Source organism: Oncorhynchus tshawytscha, linkage group LG09 (assembly GCF_018296145.1).
Source record: "Oncorhynchus tshawytscha isolate Ot180627B linkage group LG09, Otsh_v2.0, whole genome shotgun sequence".
In the NCBI taxonomy this organism is placed as follows: domain Eukaryota; kingdom Metazoa; phylum Chordata; class Actinopteri; order Salmoniformes; family Salmonidae; genus Oncorhynchus; species Oncorhynchus tshawytscha.
This window is the reverse complement of record NC_056437.1, coordinates 60,756,909-60,777,975: the sequence shown is the minus strand read 5'-3', so window position 1 is coordinate 60,777,975 and position 21,067 is coordinate 60,756,909. Positions and strand designations below refer to the sequence as shown.

The 21,067-nt window shown below is 44.0% G+C and overlaps 1 protein-coding gene across 1 annotated transcript in view; it reads left to right on the top strand.

Moving 5' to 3' along the window:
• The window catches only part of dnah2 (dynein, axonemal, heavy chain 2), a 252,152-nt gene that overhangs the window by 209,158 nt on the left and 21,927 nt on the right, over positions 1–21,067 (top strand). Inside the window, exons 63-72 of the mRNA XM_042327174.1 lie at positions 666–807; positions 2,140–2,309; positions 3,252–3,368; positions 3,605–3,769; positions 7,344–7,466; positions 7,723–7,871; positions 8,123–8,189; positions 16,557–16,856; positions 16,987–17,120; positions 19,099–19,243. Of these exons, the coding sequence (XP_042183108.1) occupies positions 666–807; positions 2,140–2,309; positions 3,252–3,368; positions 3,605–3,769; positions 7,344–7,466; positions 7,723–7,871; positions 8,123–8,189; positions 16,557–16,856; positions 16,987–17,120; positions 19,099–19,243 (1,512 nt within the window). The remainder of the gene's footprint in view (positions 1–665; positions 808–2,139; positions 2,310–3,251; positions 3,369–3,604; positions 3,770–7,343; positions 7,467–7,722; positions 7,872–8,122; positions 8,190–16,556; positions 16,857–16,986; positions 17,121–19,098; positions 19,244–21,067) is intronic.

Here is a 21,067-nt window from a genome sequence, read left to right as displayed (position 1 = left end):
GTAACAAATATCTTGCTGCGTTTTGGAAACGCAGATCTAATATGTTTTTTATTGTAATTTCTGCTCGGCATCAGACTAATTGTGTGCTTCTCGGTGTGGCCCGTGCTAGATTAACTTCAAGTAAAACATTGAGCTGGCTGCTCACATTCTTTCTCTGGTGGTGATGCATAGTTTTTTTCTAAAAGGCCTCTCTTTTTCATTGTAAGCTCATTTACTTGTGTGGCTGGTAGCCAAATAGAGTTGCACTTATGTTGTCCTCTGATGTGTTGCGCTAATGTATTTTCTGGGAAGGAAAACTGTAGTTGCAGTCCCCTGATCACTCTATTGAAGCAAAACAACGCTGTTGACTTTCAGGGTAAAACGCAGGTGAAATGGTTTAAAACGCTGCGTTTTGAAAATGCATTAACACGTTGTTGTATAATCTTGTTTTTTTCACACATATATTTCGTGTTTTTTTTATTTACAGGGCAATCAGCAGAGTTGGTACAGTAATATATATGGTCACCTTCTGTGATTGTGTTACCATATTTACTGACTCTCTCCTACCTCCCACCCTCTCCTTTCCCTTCTCCCCCCCTCTCCGCTCCCTTCCTCTCTCTCTTCTCTTCTCCCCTCCACTCACCTTGTTTCCCCTCCTCTCCTCCTCCCTCTCCTCCCTTCCCCAGGCGTTGGAGTCCCTGAATAAGAAGGACATGACAGAGATCAAGTCGTACGGCCGTCCCCCGACCCTGGTGGAGACCGTCATGCAGGCTGTTATGATCCTCAGAGGCAATGAGCCCACCTGGGCAGAGGCCAAGAGACAGCTGGGTGAGAGCTATCTACTGCTCCATCTATCTCTCTTTCCATCTATCTCTCTTTCTGTCTCCCTACCTCTTCGATTCTACCTGGGCAGGGGCCAAGAGACAGCTGGGTGGGAGTGGGGGAGGATTTGTAGAGAGGAGTAGATTTGGAGCAAAATGTAAGAAAAAGTACATTTTAATGGAAAACTGTAATTTATACGTTAATTTTGGTTAGTATCAACAGTAAAATACTCTGAAACTTTAGTGCATTGTGGGAACATGTTTAGGGCGGGGAAAGAATTGCTGTATTTCGTATGGTAATTGTAATTCCAGCCCCACAGAATACAGTACTGTACCGTATCTTTGGAGCATCAAAAACCATTTGACCACTAGTGGATGCATCGTTGTTGTTTCTGTCTCATTAACATATTTTGAGGCGTGTCTTGTAAGAGGCTATATTTGTAGCACTCGTGAGTGAGCATGCTGTACCAATTTTACTCCTCTGTGGTTATAGTGCCCCATCACTTTAAAATCTATCCAAAGCATTTTGCCATGTCCTTTTGGTCTGTTTTTCCCTGTTTTGGCTGCCAGTTTGGAAGCCTTTGTTAAGGCCTCAATAAGTGCAAGTGGTATAGGCCTAAAATGATAAATATTCATTAAAATGCTGTAATGTGTAAACACTACCAAGCAGCCAAACTGCTTGGACCAATCAATCCCTTGTAATTATTTATGTCATTCATCCATGTATTAATTAATTTATTCCTATTACGGTAGCACTATAATGGTATAATACAGTACATTTTATGGTACTGTACTGTGTGTCATTACACAGTACTTGCTTTGATACCGTATTCATATTACAGTGGGTGTACTGCAATATAAAAGACAGAATGTTACTTGCCACTGAGCTGTGTGTAAATGACTATCAAATTCACGGCAACCCCTTTCAAAGGGGTGTACATTTGAGTTTTTTCCTTGGCACTACATACCTGATTCAAATGATCACCTCATCATCAGGCTTCGATGATTAGAATCAAATGTACAAAAAATAGAAATGTGCAGGACCAGGACTGACCACCAGTGGCTTATACAGTAACTAGCTACAGTAGTGGGCACAAAGAGGAAGAGCTAGACCAAAACCTCAGATATACTATATTGTATTAAGAAACTTTTGAATCCTCGCATTGAAAATACAGAAAGGTGAGAGAGGGAGGGGGGGGAGACAGAGAGAGAGAAATATGTTTCCCATGCCAATAAAGCCCTTTGAATTGAGAGAGAGAGAGAGAGAGAGAGAGAGAGAGAGAGAGAGAGAGTAAAGACAAGAGTTATTGACTGGTTGCCCTTGGTGTCTGGCATGCAGGCGAGGGCAACTTCATCAAGCAGCTGGTCCACTTTGACAAGGACAACATCTCAGACCGCGTACTGAAGAAGATCGGCCAGTACTGCACCCAGCCAGACTTTCATCCAGAGATCATAGGACGGGTCTCCCTGGCCGCCAAGTCTCTCTGTATGTGGGTCAGAGCCATGGAGGTAAGCAGTATACATACATATACACACAGTGGCCAGTTTATTCGGTACACCCATCTAGTACCGGGTCGGACCCCTCTTTTCCTCCAGAACAGCCTGAATTATCTGAGGAATGGAAACTTTGCTCAATTTGTATCAAGGGACCTAACATGTGCCAGGAAAACATTCCCCACACAGTTACACCACCTTCACCAGCCTGTACGGTTGACATCAGGCAGAATGGGGTCATTGACTCATGCTGCTTACGCCAAATTCTGACTCTGCCGTCAGCATGACGCAACAGGAACCAGGATTTGTCAGACCAGGCAATGTTTTTCCGCTCCTCAGTTGTCCAGTGTTGGTGATGGTGTGCCCACTGGAGACGCTTCTTCTAGTTTTTAGCTGATAGGAGTGGAACCCGGTGTGGTCGTCTGCTGCAATATCCCATCTGTGACAAGGAGCGACGAGTTGTGTGTTCCGAGACGCCGTTCTGCACACCACTGTTGTACTGCGCCGTTATTTGTCTGTTTGTGGCCCGCCTGTTAGCTTGCATGACTCTTGCCATTCTCCTTCGACCTCTCATCTACGAGCTGTTTTTCGCCCACAGGACTGCCACTAACTGGATGTTTTTTGTTTGTCACACCATTCTTGATAAACCCTAGACACTGTCGTGTGTGAAAAGCCTAGGAGGCCGTCCGTTTCTGAGATCTGGCGCGCCTGGCACCAACAGTCATACCACGCTCAAAGTCGCTTAGGTCACTTATTTTGCCCATTCTAACGTTCAATGAAACAGTAACTGAATGCCTCGATGCCTGTCTGCCTGCTTTATATACCAAGCCAAAGCCACGTGACACACTGTCTGTAGGAGCAAACCATTTTTGTGAACAGGGTCTCTCACTCTCTCTCTCACTCTCTCTCTCTCTCTCTCTCTCTCTCTCTCTCTCTCTCTCTCTCTCACTCACTCAGGTGTATGGTCGTATCTTCAGGGTGGTGGAGCCTAAGAGAGCCAGGCTGAACGGGGCCATGTCCCAGCTGGCAGAGAAACAGGCTTCCCTGGCAGAGGCCCAGGCGAAACTCATTGAGGTACACACACGCACACCAACTCAGAGAGCTACTGTACAGGAGTGGTGAGGAGGCAGAAGAGACCTGCCTGCCTGGAAAATACTCACTATAACTGATGCGTTTCTGGAGTGTCAATGAGTCTTTGTGAGTGTTTGTGTTTCTCATTGGTACTCGGGTGCTTTTTGGAAGTGAGAATAGTAAGAATGAATCTAGTTGCGTGTGAATCTGTGTGCTGTATTTTGTGTGTGTGTGTGTAGGTAGGGGAGAAGCTGGACCTGTTGAAGAGGCAGTATGATGAGAAGCTGGCTCAGAAGGAGGAGTTGAGGAGGAAGTCAGAGGACATGGAGGTCAAACTGGACCGGGCCGGGAAACTGGTGTCTGGACTGGCTGGAGAGAGAATCCGCTGGGAGGAGACTGTGGTGGTACGACCCCCTCTTATTGAGCTCACACAGCCAGCTAAAACACACTATCGCACACGCAACTCATCACACACGCAACTCATCACACAGCGTTCACACTAGACGCGACCGATTATGATTTTTCAACACCGATACCGATTATTGGAGGGCCAAAAAAAAAGGCGATGCCGATTAATCGGACAATTTTAAAATTGTCTTTATTTATAATAATGACAATTACAAAAATACTGAATGAACACTTTTATTTTAACTTAATATAATACATCAATACAATCCTCAAATTAGCCTCAAATAAATAATGAAACATGTTCAATTTGGTTTAAATAATGCAAAAACAAAGTGTTGGAGAAGAAAGTAAAAGTGCAATATGTGCTATGTAAGAAAGCTAACGTTTAAGTTCCTTGCTCAGAACATGAGAACATATGAAAGCTGGTGGTTCCTTTTAACATGAGTCTTCAATATTCCCAGGTAAGAAGTTTTAGGTTGTAGTTATTATAGGAATTATAGGACTATTTCTCTCTATATTTGTATTTCATATACCTTTGACTATTGGATGTTCTTATATATACACTGCTCAAAAAAATAAAGGGAACACTAAAATAACACATCCTAGATCTGAATGAATGAAATATTCTTATTAAATACTTTTTTCTTTACATAGTTGAATGTTATGACAACAAAATCACACACAAATTATCAATGGAAATCAAATTTATCAACCCATGGAGGTCTGGATTTGGAGTCACACTCAAAATTAAAGTGGAAAACCACACTACAGGCTGATCCAACTTTGATGTAATGTCCTTAAAACAAGTCAAAATGAGGCTCAGTAGTGTGTGTGGCCTCCACGTGCCTGTATGACCTCCCTACAATGCCTGGGCATGCTCCTGATGAGGTGGCGGATGGTCTCCCGAGGGATCTCCTCCCAGACCTGGACTAAAGCATCTGCCAACTCCTGGACAGTCTGTGGTGCAACGTGGAGTTGGTGGCTGGAGCGAGACATGATGTCCCAGATGTGCTCAATTGGATTCAGGTCTAGGGAACGGGCGGGCCAGTCCATAGCATCAATGCCTTCCTCTTGCAGGAACTGCTGACACACTCCAGCCACATGAGGTCTAGCATTGTCTTGCATTAGGAGGAACCCAGGGCCAACTGCACCAGCATATGGTCTCACAAGGGGTCTGAGGATCACATCTCGGTACCTAATGGCAGTCAGGCTACCTCTGGCGAGCACATGGAGGGCTGTGCGGCCCCCCAAAGAAATGCCACCCCACACCATGACTGACCCACCGCCAAACCGGTCATGCTGGAGGATGTTGCAGGCAGCAGAACGTTCTACACGTCTTCAGACTCTGTCACGTCTGTCACATGTGCTCAGTGTGAACCTGCTTTCATCTGTGAAGAGCACAGGGCGCCAGTGGCGAATTTACCAATCTTGGTGTTCTCTGGCAAATGCCAAACGTCCTGCACGGTGTTGGGCTGTAAGCACAACCCCCACCTGTGGACGTCGGGCCCTCATACCACCCTCATGGAGTCTGTTTCTGACCGTTTGAGCAGACACATGCACATTTGTGGCCTGCTGGAGGTCATTTTGCAGGGCTCTGGCAGTGCTCCTCCTGCTCCTCCTTGCACAAAGGCGGAGGTAGCGGTCCTGCTGCTGGGTTGTTGCCCTCCTACGGCCTCCTCCACGTCTCCTGATGTACTGGCCTGTCTCCTGGTAGCGGCCCCATGCTCTGGGCACTACGCTGACAGACACAGCAAACCTTCTTGCCACAGCTCGCATTGATGTCCCATCCTGGATGAGTTGCACTACCTGAGCCACTTGTGTGGGTTGTAGACTCCGTCTCATGCTACCACTAGAGTGAAAGCACCGCCAGCATTCAAAAGTGACCAAAACATCAGCCAGGAAGCATAGGAACTGATAAGTGGTCTGTGGTCACCACCTGCAGAACCACTCCTTTATTGGGAGTGTCTTGGTAATTGCCTATAATTTCCACCTGTTGTCTATACCATTTGCACAACAGCATGTGACATTTATTGTCAATCAGTGTTGCTTCCTAAGTGGACAGTTTGATTTCACAGAAGTGTGATTGACTTGGAGTTACATTGTGTTGTTTAAGTGTTCCCTTTATTTTTTTGAGCAGTGTATATATATAGTATTGCCAGTGTAACAGTATAGCTTCCATCCCTCTCCTCGCCCCTACCTGGGCTCAAACCAGGGACACATCAACAACAGCCACCCTTGAAGCATCGTTACCCATCGCTCTACAAAAGCCGCAGCCCTTGCAGAGCAAGGGGAGCAACTACTTCAAGGTCTCAGAGCGAATGACGTCACTGATTGAAACGCTATTAGCGCGCACCCCGCTAGCTAGTTAGCCATTTCACTTCGGTTACACCAGCCTCATCTCGGGAGTTGATAGGCTTGAAGTCATAAACAGCTCAATGCTTGAAGCACAGCGAAGAGCTGCTAGCAAATGCTGAAAGTGCTGTTTGAATGAATGCTTACGAGCCTGCTGCTGCCTACCACCGCTCAGTCAGACTGCTCTATCAAAGATCAAATCATAGACTTAGTGATAACATAATAACACACAGAAATATGAGCCTTAGGTCATTAATATGGTCAAATCCGGAAACTATCATTTCGAAGAAAAAAAACACATTTATTCTTTAATTGAAATACAGAACCGTTACGTAGTTTATCTAACGGCTGGCATCCTTAAGTCTAGATTTTGCTGTTACATTGCACAACCTTCAATGTTATGTCATGATTATGAACAATTCTGGAAAATTAATTACGGTCTTTGTTAGGAAGAAATGGTCTTCATACAGTTCACAACGAGCCAGGCGGCCCAAACTGCTGCATATACCCTGACTCTGCTTGCACTGAACGCAAGAGAAGTGACACAATTTCCCTAGTTAAAATAAATTAATGTTAGCAGGTAATATTAACTAAATATGCAGGTTTAAAAATATATACTTGTCTATGGATTTTAAAGAAAGGCATTGGTGTTTATGGTTAGGTACACATTGGGGCAACGACAGTGCTTTTTTTGCGAATGCGCTTGTTAAATCATCACCCGTTTGGCGAAGTTGAAGTAGGCTGTGATTCGATGAGAAATTAACAGGCACCGCATCGATTATATGCAACGCAGGACAAACGAGATAAACTAGTAATATCATCAACCATGTGTAGATAACTAGTGATTATGTTAAGATTGATTTTAAGATGGTTTTTTATAAGGTAAGTTTAATGCTAGCTAGCACCTTACCTTGGCTTCTTGTTGCACTCGCGTAACAGGTTGTCAGCCTGCCACGCAGTCTCCTCGTGGAGTGCGTGTCCAAAAATGCTGATTACCGATTGTTATGAAAACTTGAAATCGGCCCGATTAATCGGTTGACCTCTAGTACAAACCCAGTAGTGTGTCTGAGTCAACTTTCAAAGAGTCATTTGGTCAGAAGATTAGAATGATCATTTCTTATCATTAAAGTTGTCCGGTAGCTTTTCTCCTTCATCTTTCTTTGTTTTGATGGTCACGTCCACGAGTGTGACTTGGAGATGTGTGTGTGTGTGTCTCAGGGTTTGGAGACAAACATGGGTTTTCTAGTAGGAGACTGTCTGCTGGCTGCAGCCTTCCTCTCCTACATGGGGCCTTTCCTCTCCAACTACAGAGACCAGCTGGTCTCTATCTGGATGAAACAGGTGAGTGGCAAGGTCACTGTCTGGATTTCCCTCCACTCTTTCACACTACACCGGTAGATGGAAATGTACTTATGTGTATATATTATTCACTGTTACCTTCATGTCTCTCTTTCTCTCTCTCTCTCTCTCTCTCTCTCTCTCTCTCTCTCTCTCTCTCTCTCTCTCTCTCTCTCTCTCTCTCACACACACACACATTTAACCACATTCCTCCCTCTCACTCTCTCTCTCGCCTCTCCCTCCCTCTCTTCTCCGTCAGGTGCGTGAGTTGGAGGTGCCGTGTTCTCCAGGTTTTAGTTTCGCTGTGTTCCTGTCCAAGCCCACGGCCGTAAGGGACTGGAACATCCAGGGTCTGCCCTCCGATGCCTTCTCCACCGAAAACGGCGTCATCGTCACCCGCGGCAACCGGTCAGACAACCCACACACACATCCAGTATCGTTATTCAGTTCTCTCCGTCTTTGCTTAGTTTCATATTGATAGTATTACTTCAGTAGTCTAAACGAGATAAAACCGCTCAGTTGAATCAAACAAAGATTACACCTATCTCAGTCTCACAGACCTCACGGATGAGGCTAAGAAGACGTACTAGAATTTGGGTGTTGTGGCCACTGTCTAGCTTGATGATGTGAACGTATTGCTTCTCTTTGTTTTTCCCAAGATGGCCGCTGATGGTGGACCCACAAGGCCAAGCCCTGAAGTGGATCAAAAATATGGAGATGAAGAGGGTGAGACCTGCTTTGTGCAAATTATGTCTGTCTCTCTACCACACACACACCTTCTCTCTCCTCACTCTCACATTTCTCTCTGCCACTGTCTACTTCCATGGTTATTGACCTCGTACTCGCTGCATTGTGTGTTTGTCGACGCATTCCATGTAACATGAATAGATGTCGCTTTCTTGGTCAAAGCTCTTTCTCTCCTAACCCTTGACCTTTACTATACTTACAGTGTTGGAAGGTCACAAGGTCACTGAAAACATGAAGCATAACACGTACAATATCAAATCAAATGTCCTCCTAGCAGATGTTAATGCGAGTGTAGCGAAAAGCTTGTGCTTCTCGTTTTGACAGTGCAGTAATATCTAACAAGTCATCGAACAATTCCACAACAACTACCTTATACACACAAATAAGGAAAGGGATGGGTTAAGAATATGTACATATAAATACATGGATGAGCAACGACCGACCGGCATAGACGAGATGCAGTAGTATAAAATACATTATATGCAGTGGGGCAAGAAAGTATTTAGTCAGCCACCAATTGTGCAAGTTCTCCCACTTAAAAAGATGAGAGAGGCCTGTAATTTTCATCATAGGTACACTTCAACTATGACAGACAAAAATAGAGGAAAAAAATCCAGAAAATCACATTGTAGGATTTTTAATGAATTTATTTGCAAATTATGGTGGAAAATAAGTATTTGGTCAATAACAAAAGTTTATCTCAATACTTTGTTATATACCCTTTGTTGGCAATGACAGAGGTCAAACGTTTTCTGTAAGTCTTCACAAGGTTTTCACACACTGTTGCTGGTATTTTGGCCCATTCCTCCATGCAGATCTCCTCTAGAGCAGTGATGTTTTGGGGCTGTTGCTGGGCAATGTCCTCATCTCCCACCCCTTCTAATAGACCCTTTCTTCTTTAAGGTTGCTGCCCCTATCATCGCCAAGCCTATCCCCAACCATTTTAACCTGTCTCTCCTTTCTAGGGAGAGAGGAGAGAGAGTGAGAGAGAGAGAGAGAGTGAGAGAGAGAGAGAGAGAGAGAGAGAGAGAGAGAGAGAGAGAGAGAGAGAGAGAGAGAGAGAGAGAGAGAGAGAGAGAGAGAGAGTTCCCGAGCAGCTAGAGGCAATCAGATTTGCTACCAATGCTCCTTATAGGACACATCACTGCACTCTATACTCTTCTGTACACTGGACTGCCTCACTCCCCCCTATCTGAGATATCTACTGCAGCCCTCATCCTCCACATACAACACCCATTCTGCCAGTCACATTCTGTTAAAGGTCCCCAAAGCGCACACATCCCTGGGTCCCTTGTCTTTTCAGTTCGCTGCAGCTAGCGACTGGAACGAGCTGCAACAAACACTCAAACTGGACAGTTTTATCTCAATCTCTTCATTCAAAGACTCAATCTTGGACACTCTTACTGACAGTTTTGGCTGCTTTGCGTATTGTTGTCTCTATTGTCTTGTGCTTTGTGCTGTTGTATTTGCCCAATAATGTTTGTACCATGTTTTGTGCTGCTACCATGTTGTGCTGCTGCCATGTTGTTGCCATGTTGTGTTGCTACCATGCTGTGTTGTCATGTGTTGCTGCCTTGCTATGGTGTTGTCTTAGGTCTGTCTTTATGCAGTGTTGTCCCGTTTTGTCCTATATTTTTATTTAATTGTTTTTATTTTGAATCACAGCCCCCGTCCCCGCAGGAGGCCTTTTGGTAGTCCGTAGTTGTAAATAAGAATTAGTTCTTAACTGACTTGCCGAGTTAAATGATGTTTAAATAGAATATCCCCTCAAGGAGCCAAATGGAGCCAGATTCTCCACTGTAATCCCATCAACAAAGCACATTTGAGACAGGTTTTGACAGTTGAATGCTTTTAGTTAGGACCAGTAGGCTTCCTTCATTAAATAAGATCCTTTCAGCACAGAGACACGCGCGCCCTCTCGCAAGCACACACACACACACACGCACACACACAGTGACCCAGGTGAACGAGGAAGTTTACAACATATTTTTTTACTCCCCATCTCTGTGGTTTCTCTCCTTCTTTCTTCAGACACTTGTTGTATGTGTTCCCTCGCTCCTTTTGGCATTTTAAGAGGCAGTTTGGCCCTCTCGTTCAGTAAGGTAACGCCAGTAAAAAACAGTCCATTTCTTCAAAAGGCACCTTTTGTGTGTGTGTGTGTGTGTGTGTGTGTGTGTGTGTGTGTGTGTGTGTGTGTGTGTGTGTGTGTGTGTGTGTGTGTGTGTGTGTGTGTGTGTGTGTGTGTGTGTGTGTGTGTGTGTGTGTGTGTGTGTGTGTGTGTGTGTGTTTTGTGTGTGTTTTGAAAGAAGCAGAGAGCGAATAGGCAGGTGTGTGTAGTTAACCTAAGAGTGAGTGATGGGGAAGAGAGAGTGACTCAGGCACCCCTTCTGTTTTTCTCAGTCTAGACCAGTCTGTGGGTCACCAGGCCTTTTTTTCTGCCACTCTCAGACAAGACAGACGACACCAATTTTCACCCACGTCTGGCCAGGACTACCTTTCCTTTCTTCTCCTCTCTTCTCTGGCCAATTTCACTTCTTATGTACACTGCCGTTCAAAAGTTTGGGGTTACTTAGAAATGTCCTTGTTTTTGAAAGAAAAGCACATTTTTGGTCCGTTGAAATAACATCAAATTGATCAGAAATATAGTGTAGACAGTTTTTTTTTTTTTTTTTTTTTTTTTTTTTTAATAATATGTTTATTTTTTCCATGACAAAATGTATTAAAAAGGACAGCAATACAAACATTGACATTCATTGTACTGTTGAATGGGATGGCCAATTTAGAGGACAAAACAAAACTTAACTCACACATACACACAATAAAACAACATCCTATTAGGTGGTACATGTATAAGAAGACAGCATATAGTCATTACAAGCAGTGTAGTTAAGCCAAAAATAAATACTGAGTGGAGTACAGCACAGAGTAGCAGCAGGTCGTCAACCCAGTTATGAAGCGGGATGGGACCATTTATCCAGTATCGGCTGCGATATTTTGTAAAACAATGGACTTCTATTGGAGGTATTGTATCGAATCCTTCCATATGTATTACATTCCCTAAATCCCGTAACCACATTTCAAAGGTAGGTACAGTCTCCAATTTCCAAAATTGCAATATGATCCTTTTGGCTAATAGAGTACAAAGAGAGACAGGGGCTATAACTCTATCAAAGGCTTTAGATGAGTCATCACAAATGAGAGCCCAGTAAGCATGTAACTTAGGACATGACCGAAATAAGTGGGTCAACGTCCCCTCAACCTGCTTGCACCTCTCACACAGGTGTCCGGGAATATTTTATGCAGTTTCACTTTTGAGTAATGTAACATGTGTATCACCTTGAACTGTACAAGGTTGTGTCTGGCATTCACTGAACTGTGGTTTATATTCCTGAGAGCTTCTACCCAGTCCTCATCTGAGATTTCCTAAGCCCTTTTAATAGTTACTCTGGATACCTGTAGCACATCAGACAGTCTAGAGACAGACCCTTTTGAATGGGGTTAGACAAGGATCTATTGTGGGATTATTTGGCTTAATGCCATACTGTTGGATTTGTGTCCTTAAGAAATTCCTGATTTGGAGGTATCTGAAAAAATGTGTTGTTGGCATGTTGAACTTTCCCTGTAATTGTTGAAATGAAGCAAACTGACCATCAATGTATAAATGACCAATTGTTCTGAGCCCCTTCTCCCTCCACTGTGAAAACACCACATCATCCAATGCAGGGGGAAAATCATGATTCAGGCAAATTGGGCGGTCTATGTAAACAGTGGGTATGTTAAGGAAATACCTAATCTGTTTCCAGATCCTAAGAGTATGACAAATGACTGGATTAGAGTCATAAGTGGCTTTTTTCACATATGATGGACTATTAACAAGTGCAGGGAGTGAGAAACGTTGACAGGAGGCCTGCTCAATCAAAAGCCATGCAGGCATATCCTTCTGTCTGATCGCAGGTAAACTTTCCCTCCAGATAGACACAATGTTCAGATTAGCAGCCCAATAATACAGTTTTAAGTGAGGAAGGCCAAAGCCACCCTCTATCTTGTACTTGCATAAATGCTTCTTTGACATTCTGACTGCCTTGTTATCCCATGAAAATGGAATCACTATTGAATCCAGTTTCTTAAAATGGCTTTGTGGTATGAAATTGGGTAGACATTGGAAGAGGTAAAGAAACCTGGGTAGGACAACCATTTTAATAGTGTTTATACCAAGGAGATAGGCAGATTTTTCCCAAAATCTATATTTTGTTTAAGTTGATAAATGTTCATGTCCCAATTCGCTTTCAATAGCTGATCAAGGTCTCTTGTCACTACAATGCCAAGGCTTGTGAACTTGTCCATCACTGTTCTAAATGGGGTAGATTGCAGAAATTGCATATCCACAGGCCGTGATATCGGCATCAATTCGCTTTTTTGCCAGTTTATCTTGTAGCCAGAGAAGGAGCCGAATGTATTTATCAAGTTAAGTAAGTAAGGGGGAATAGAAGTTTTAGGCTTGGATAAAAACAAAAGAACATCGTCTGCATATAGAGACATTTTGTGCTGCGTGTCTTTTATTTTAACAGAAGCTATATCGGAACATGCCCCGAATGCGAGTAGCAAGGGGTTCCATGGCTACAGCGAAGAGAGCAGGCGAAATAGGGCACCCCTGTCGGCACCCCTTGAACAGGTGGAATGACTGCGACATTTCCTGATTGGTTACCACGGACGCCATTGGGTGTGCATAAATAATTATTATCCAATCAATACATTCCTTTCCAAAACCCGAAATGCTCCAGACTTTATTTTCAACTTTATGATCATGTTACATTACGTCTCAAATTGTAGTATATATGTTGGCCCGGGATAAAAATCTGTCTGGTCAGGGTGTATGATGTCAGAAATATATTTTTTCAATCGGTTTGCAAATATCTTTGTCAACACCTTATTTTCTATGGGGAGTAACGACTCGGGGCGATAAGACGACATCTCCATGGAATCTCTTATATTTTTTCCAAAATCAGTGCTATTGTAGCCTCACAGTGTTTGCGGGAGTTTGGCATTTTCTTTGGATTGTTTAAATATTCGCAACATAAGTGGAGCTAGACTGGCACAGTACTTCTTATAGAATTCTATTACATATCCATCGGGCCCAGGGGCCTTGCTATTTGGAAATTGTGCTATCGCTGTGTTAATTTCCTCTAAAGTTATCCCTGCATCTTGTGCAGCAGCTGCCCCCCTGTCTAGTTTAGGAAGTTGACATTCAGCGAGAAAGCGTTCCATAGTTTGTGGATCAGTAGCATCACATTTTGATTGGTATAGCTCTGAGTAAAACTGCGCAACGCATTTATTAATATCCTGCGGATCTGTTACTATTTTACCCTTCTTGTCTTTTATTTGTGAATAGCTCTAGATGCCTGTACATGCCTTAGCTGTCTTGCTAATAATTTATGTGGTTTGTCACCTAGTTCAAAATAACTTTGTTGCGTTCTAGCAAGTAAAGAGCCCACCCGTTTCGAAAGGATGGTATTGTATTCATATTTCAACTTTGTGAACTTCTCAAGGACTGTATTCGAGAAATTCGTCCTAAAAACGTTCTTCTGTTCCCCTAACTCTCTTTCAATTTCTCTCAGCCTAGTATTGCCGCGTTTCTTCCTTTCTGATGTATAATAAATACTGTACCCTCTAATCACAGCCTTTAGAGATTCCCAAAGGGTGGAGTCGTCAACATCCCCCGTGTCGTTAGCTCCGAGGAAAAAGTCAATCTGCTCCTTCAAATACTGACAAAAAGCCTCATCTTTCAACAGGTATGTGTCTAAGCGCCACGGTCGCGGACCTGTCGACATAGTGTAAAGTTTCAGCACCATGGACAGAGGAGAGTGGTCCGCAATTAGAATAGGGTGATAGGTAACCAACGCAGCTGCTGAAATTAGTTTGGAGTCTAACAAAAAATAGTAAATTCTTGAATATGATTTTTGAACTGATGAAAATAAAGAATAATCCCTATATGTTGGGTGCGTCAGTCTCCAAATATAAAAAAATGTTTAGGTTTGTCAACAATGTATTTAGACAAGACACTGGCATTTGATTGTTGAAGTGACCTTGATAGTTGTTTATCTAAAAGAGGATCTAACGTACAGTTAAAGCCACGTCCAACAACAACACTTGTTTTTCCTTTGCTACCCCTCTCGCTTTTGCATCAAAGTTAGACTGGTATATCTGACCGATTCAGCCGAAGCGGAGCGTTTAATATGATGTTCTCTGAAGAAGTGATTTAAGATGAGAAAAAACCTTAGCTCGTTTCACGACATGACCTAAGTCATTACAGTTCCAGCTGACTATCTTTATTCCACCTGGTCTACTCTGTGCTCGGTCACTATGTGGCATTTCTTATTTTAGATCAAATTGTTGCTGTCATACAAAGCCCAAAAGAAAAACGTCCTGCCGTGCTGGAGCTTGTCGTGCCACCTGTATTAATAAATGTGAACATAAAACTCAGACACCATCCCCCCTCCTGTCCCTTTCTTGAGTGACTTCCCCAAACGAAGCACTCCTTGACTAACACACAAACTTTAGGGTGTCTAGATGTAACCGATGTGAAATGGCTAGCTAGTTAGCAGTGTGCGCGCGAATGGCGTTTCAATCGGTGACGTCACTCGCTCTGAGACTTTAAAGTAGTTGTTCCCCTTGCTCTGCAAGGGCCGCGGCTTTTGTGGCCCGATGGGTAACGATGCTTCGTGGGCGACTGTTGTTGATGTGTGCAGAGGGTCCCTGGTTTGAGCCAGGTTGGGGCGAGGAGAGGGACGGAAGCTACACTGTTACATAGACATACAGTTTGAACTAACTCGTCGTCTATAGACGCTCCGCATATAAACTAATATTAAATAACACGTTGAAGGCCAGCATCCCAGAGCAGCCTCTTCACTGTTAACGTAGAGTCTGGTGTTTTGCAGGTACTATTTAATGAAGCTGCCAGTTGAGGACTTGTGAGGGGTCTGTTTCTCAAACTAGACACTTGTCTTCTTGCTCAGTTGTGCACTGGGGCCTCCCACTCCTCTTTCTATTCTGGTTAGAGCCAGTTTGCGTTGTTCTGTGAAGGGAGGAGTACACAGTGTTGTACGAGATCTTCAGTTTCTTGGCAATTTCTCGCATGGAATAACCTTCATTTCTCAGAACAAGAATAGATTGACGAGTTGATACATTAGCCTTTTAAAATGATAAACTTGGATTAGCTAACACAACGTTCCAGTGGAACACAGGAGTGATGGTTGCTGATAATGGGCCTCTGTACGCCTATGTATATATTCCATAAAAAATCTGCTGTTTCCAGCTACAATAGTCATTTACAACATTAACAATGTCTACACTGTATTTCTGATCAATTTTATGTTATTTTAATGGACAAAAAAATATGCTTTTCTTTCAAAAACAAGGACATTTCTTATTGACTCCAAACTTTTGAACAGTTGTGTATGTCCATGACCCACCCTCCCTCCCTCCCTCCCTCCCTCCCTCCCTCCCTCCCTCCCTCCCTCCCTCCCTCCCTCCCTCCCTCCCTCCCTCCCTCCCTCCCTCCCTCCCTCCTTTTGTTCTTTCTCTCCCTCTCTGACCTTTCACTCCTCTCTCCAGCTGCTTTTAGCCTAGTCTCATCAGCACCACTCTACTCCAATGCACTCCTATAATACATCCAAAACGCTGACATTTGGGGACAATTGGGCAATGGCTTTAGCAACGGTAACAGACGTGTAGTGCTGAGCCATTAATCAAAATGTCACAGATTTTTTTGGTTTTTAAACAACTAATTGATCGAGTGGGTTCAATTATTTGAATTTCTTTTTTTTTTTATTCTGTGAGCTCAATGCGTACGGTGCGCTTCAGTTTCTCTAGAGATAAATCAGAACATGCCCGAACTGTGTGATGTAGTAGGAAGTTGTAGTTTCCAACAGGCCAATGTTCTACATAGTTTAGCGTCTGAAATCTGATTAATTAACTACAACCTCCATAATCCATTGTGTGATTGCTTGTCCAGTCTGTGTTCCTTTTACGCCTGCTTCGTAAGGGAAAGAAGAATGCAGGATCAAGAGGGGATACATAGAAATAGTGATTCTTTTTTAAATAATCAAACCAAAAGTGAAACCGAACCAACCTCAAAAAGCACTGATCGCTCAGCGCTGCAGGCGTGAAACAATGTCTACTCCTCTTGTCTGACCAGGCTTTTTTGTGCGGTCGTTTTTCACTGTTTGCTTTTTCTTCTCTCATTCACTGGACATGCTTTCTATCACTAGCATTTGCTTTTGTTTTGTTTGTTTATTTGTCTTGGTCTCTCCCTCTTTCTGTTTCTTTCTCTCGCTTTCTCCCTCTCAGGGTCTGAAAGTGATAGACCTTCAGATGCCAGACTTCCTGCGTATCTTGGAGAATGCGGTCCAGTTTGGTTCTCCAGTTCTGCTGCAGAACGTCCAGGAGGAACTGGATCCCTCGCTGGCCCCCATCCTCAACAAGTCTCTCACACACGTCGGTGGAAGGCTCCTGATGAAGTTAGGTGATAAAGAGGTGGAGTACAGCCCAGAGTTCAGATTCTACATCACCACCAAGCTGTCCAACCCTCACTACACCCCCGAGATCTCCACCAAGACCACCATCGTCAATTTTGCTGTCAAGGAGCAGGTCGGCACATGTGTTTGTGTGTGTGTAATCTTTGCATTTGTATGCGTAATCTGTGTATGCAGATGAGTGTTTTTTGACATGTCTACATTGCGTGTGTGTGTATATTTTGAACCTTGTGTTTATATGCCAGGGCCTGGAGGCTCAGCTCCTAGGGATCGTGGTGAGGAAGGAGCGTCCAGAGTTAGAGGAGCAGAAAGACTCTCTAGTCATCAACATCGCCTCTGGCAAGAGGAAACTACAGGAGCTGGAGGACGAGATCCTCAGGTACATTTACATTTGAGTCATTTAGCAGACGCTCCTATCTAGAGCAACTTACAGGAGCAATTAGGGTTGCGTGCCTTGCTCAAGGGCACATCGACAGATTTTTCACCTAGTCGGCTCATGGATTCGTACCAGCGACCTTTCGTCCCAACGCTCTTAACCGCTAGGCCAACTGTTACCCCATACTACACTACTATACATACTACACACTACATTACTATACATACTACACTACTACATACTACACTACTACACTACTACATACTACACTACTATACATACTACCCACTACACTACTATACATACAACACTACACTACTACACACTACACTACTATACACACTACACTACTACATACTACATTACTATACACACTACACTACTATACATACTACACTACACTACACTACTATACATACTACACTACTATACATACTACACTACTATACATACTACACTACTATACATACTACACTACACTACACTACTATACATACTACCCTACTATACATACTACACTACTACATTACTATACATACTACACTACTATACATACTACACGACTATACTATACATACTACACTACTACACTACTACATACTACACTACTACATACTACACTACTACACTACTACATACTACACTACTATACATACTACCCACTACACTACTATACATACAACACTACACTACTACACACTACACTACTATACACACTACACTACTACATACTACATTACTATACACACTACACTACTATACATACTACACTACACTACTATACATACTACACTACTACGCTACTACACTACTATACATACTACCCACTACACATACTACACTACTATACATACTACACTACTATACATACTAACCTACTATACATACTACACTACTACATTACTATACATACTACACTACTATACATACTACACGACTATACTATACATACTACACTACTATACATTCTACACTACTATACCTACTACACTACTATACCTACTACACAACTATACATACTGCACTGCTATACATACTACACTGCTACTACATACTACACTGCTACATACTACACTACTATACACACTACACTACTATACATACTACACTACTATACATACTACACTACTACATACTACATTACTATACATACTACTATACGCACTACACTACTATACACACTACACTACTACATACTACATTACTATACATACTACTCACTACACTACTATACATACTACACACTACACTACTATACATAATACACTGCTACATACTACACTACTACATAATACACTACTATACATACTACACTACTACATACTACATTTCTATACATACTACTATATGCACTACACTACTATACATACTACCCACTACACTATTATACATACTACACTACTATACATACTACACTACTATACATACTGCTATACACACTACACTACTACATAATACACTACTATACATACTACACTACTACATACTACATTACTATACACACTACACTACTACATACTACACTACTATACATACTACACTACTATACATACTACACTACTATACATACTACACTACTATACATACTACACTACTACATACATACTACCCACTACAATACTATACATAATACACTACTATACACACTACACTACTACATACTACACTACTATACATACTACACTACTATACATACTACACTAATAGTAAATAGTAATACTACACTACTTTATTAGACTGACCCAACTGTCTGTTAATGTCCTAGCTACATTTTCCACATGACATTTTAGTCATGTTCTAATCATTTTATTATTTCCGTTATTTTATTTAGAATTATTTACAATACGTGCATATAAATAAAAAAGAAACAACCATATACAGTAGAATGATCTTCCCAATTAAAGCCTTCTTCAGAAAAGTGCTGGTAACCATCACTGTGCTAGAAAACGTTTTTTTTAAATAATAAGTGTATGTATTGCAGGCTGTTGAACGAGGCAACGGGTTCTCTCCTGGATGATGTTCAGCTGGTGAACACCCTGCAGACATCTAAAGTGACGGCCACAGAGGTCTCAGAACAACTGGAGACCAGCGAACTGACTGAGATCAAGATCGACACGGCCAGAGAGGTGAGGAGGGAGGGAGGTAGGGAGGGTAGGAGGGAGAAAGGGAGAATAGAGAGGTGGAGGGAGGGAGGTAGGGAGGGTAGGAGGGAGAATAGAGAGGTGGAGGTAGGGAGGGTAGGAGGGAGAATAGAGAGGTGGAGGGAGGGAGGGTAGGAGGGAGAATAGAGAGGTGGAGGGAGGGAGGTAGGGAGGGAGAATAGAGAGGTGGAGGGAGGGAGGGTAGGAGGGAGAATAGAGAGGTGGAGGGAGGGGGAGGGAGAATAGAGAGGTGGAGGGAGGGAGGTAGGGAGGGAGAATAGAGAGGTGGAGGTAGGGAGGGTAGGAGGGAGAATAGAGAGGTGGAGGGAGGGAGGGTAGGAGGGAGAATAGAGAGGTGGAGGGAGGTAGGGAGGGTAGGAGGGAGAAAGGGAGAATAGAGAGGTGGTAGGAGGGAGAAAGGGAGAATAGAGAGGTGGAGGGAGGGAGGTAGGGAGAAAGGGAGAATATAGAGGTGGAGGTAGGGAGGGTAGGAGGGAGAAAGGGAGAATAGAGAGGTGGAGGGAGGGAGGTAGGGAGGGTAGGGGGAGAATAGAGAGGTGGAGGGAGGGAGGGAGGGAGGGAGGGATGGTAGGAGGGAGAATAGAGAGGTGGAGGTAGGGAGGGTAGGAGGGAGAATAGAGAGGTGGAGGGAGGGAGGTAGGGAGGGTAGGAGGGAGAATAGAGAGGTGGAGGGAGGGAGGGTAGGAGGGAGAATAGAGAGGTGGAGGGAGGGAGGGAGAAAGGGAGAATAGAGAGGTGGATGGAGGGAGGGTAGGAGGGAGAAAGGGAGAATAGAGAGGTGGAGGTAGGGAGGGTAGGAGGGAGAAAGGCAGAATAGAGAGGTGGAGGGAGGGAGGTAGGAAGGGTAGGAGGGAGAATAGAGAGGTGGAGGGAGGGAGGGTAGGAGGGAGAAAGGGAGAATAGAGAGGTGGAGGGAGGGAGGTAGGGAGGGTAGGAGGGAGAAAGGGAGAATAGAGAGGTGGAGGGAGGGTAGGAGGGAGAATAGAGAGATGGAGGGAGGGAGGGTAGGAGGGAGAATAGAGAGGTGGAGGGAGGGAGGTAGGGAGGGTAGGAGGGAGAATAGAGAGGTGGAGAGAGGGAGGGAGAATAGAGAGGTGGAGGTAGGGAGGGTAGGAGGGAGAAAGGGAGAATAGAGAGGTAGAGGTAGGGAGGGTAGGAGGGAGAATAGAGAGGTGGAGGGAGGGGGAGGTAGGGAGGGTAGGAGGGAGAAAGGGAGAATAGAGAGAGGGAGGGTAGGAGGGAGAATAGAGTGGTGGAGGGAGGGAGGGAGGGAGGGAGGGAGGGAGGGAGGGAGAATAGAGAGGGGGAGGGAGGGTAGGAGAGAGAATAGAGAGGTGGAGGGAGGGAGGTAGGGAGAGAGAAAGGGAGAATAGAGAGGTGGAGGGAGGGAGGGAGGGAGGGAGAAAGGGAGAAAGGGAGAATAGAGAGGTGGATGGAGGGAGGGTAGGAGGGAGAAAGGGAGAATAGAGAGGTGGAGGTAGGGAAGGTAGGAGGGAGAAAGGGAGAATAGAGAGGTGGAGGTAGGGAGTGTAGGAGGGAGAATAGAGAGGTGGAGGGAGGTAGGGAGGGTAGGAGGGTAAGAGGGAGAATAGAGAGGTGGAGGGAGGGAGGTAGGGAGGGTAGGAGGGAGAAAGGGAGAATAGAGAGGTGGAGGGAGGGAGGGAGGGAGGGAGAAAGGGAGAATAGAGAGGTGGAGGGAGGGAGGTAGGGAGAAAGGGAGAATAGAGAGGTGGAGGGAGGGAGGTAGGGAGAAAGGGAGAATAGAGAGGTGGTGGGAGGGAGGTAGGG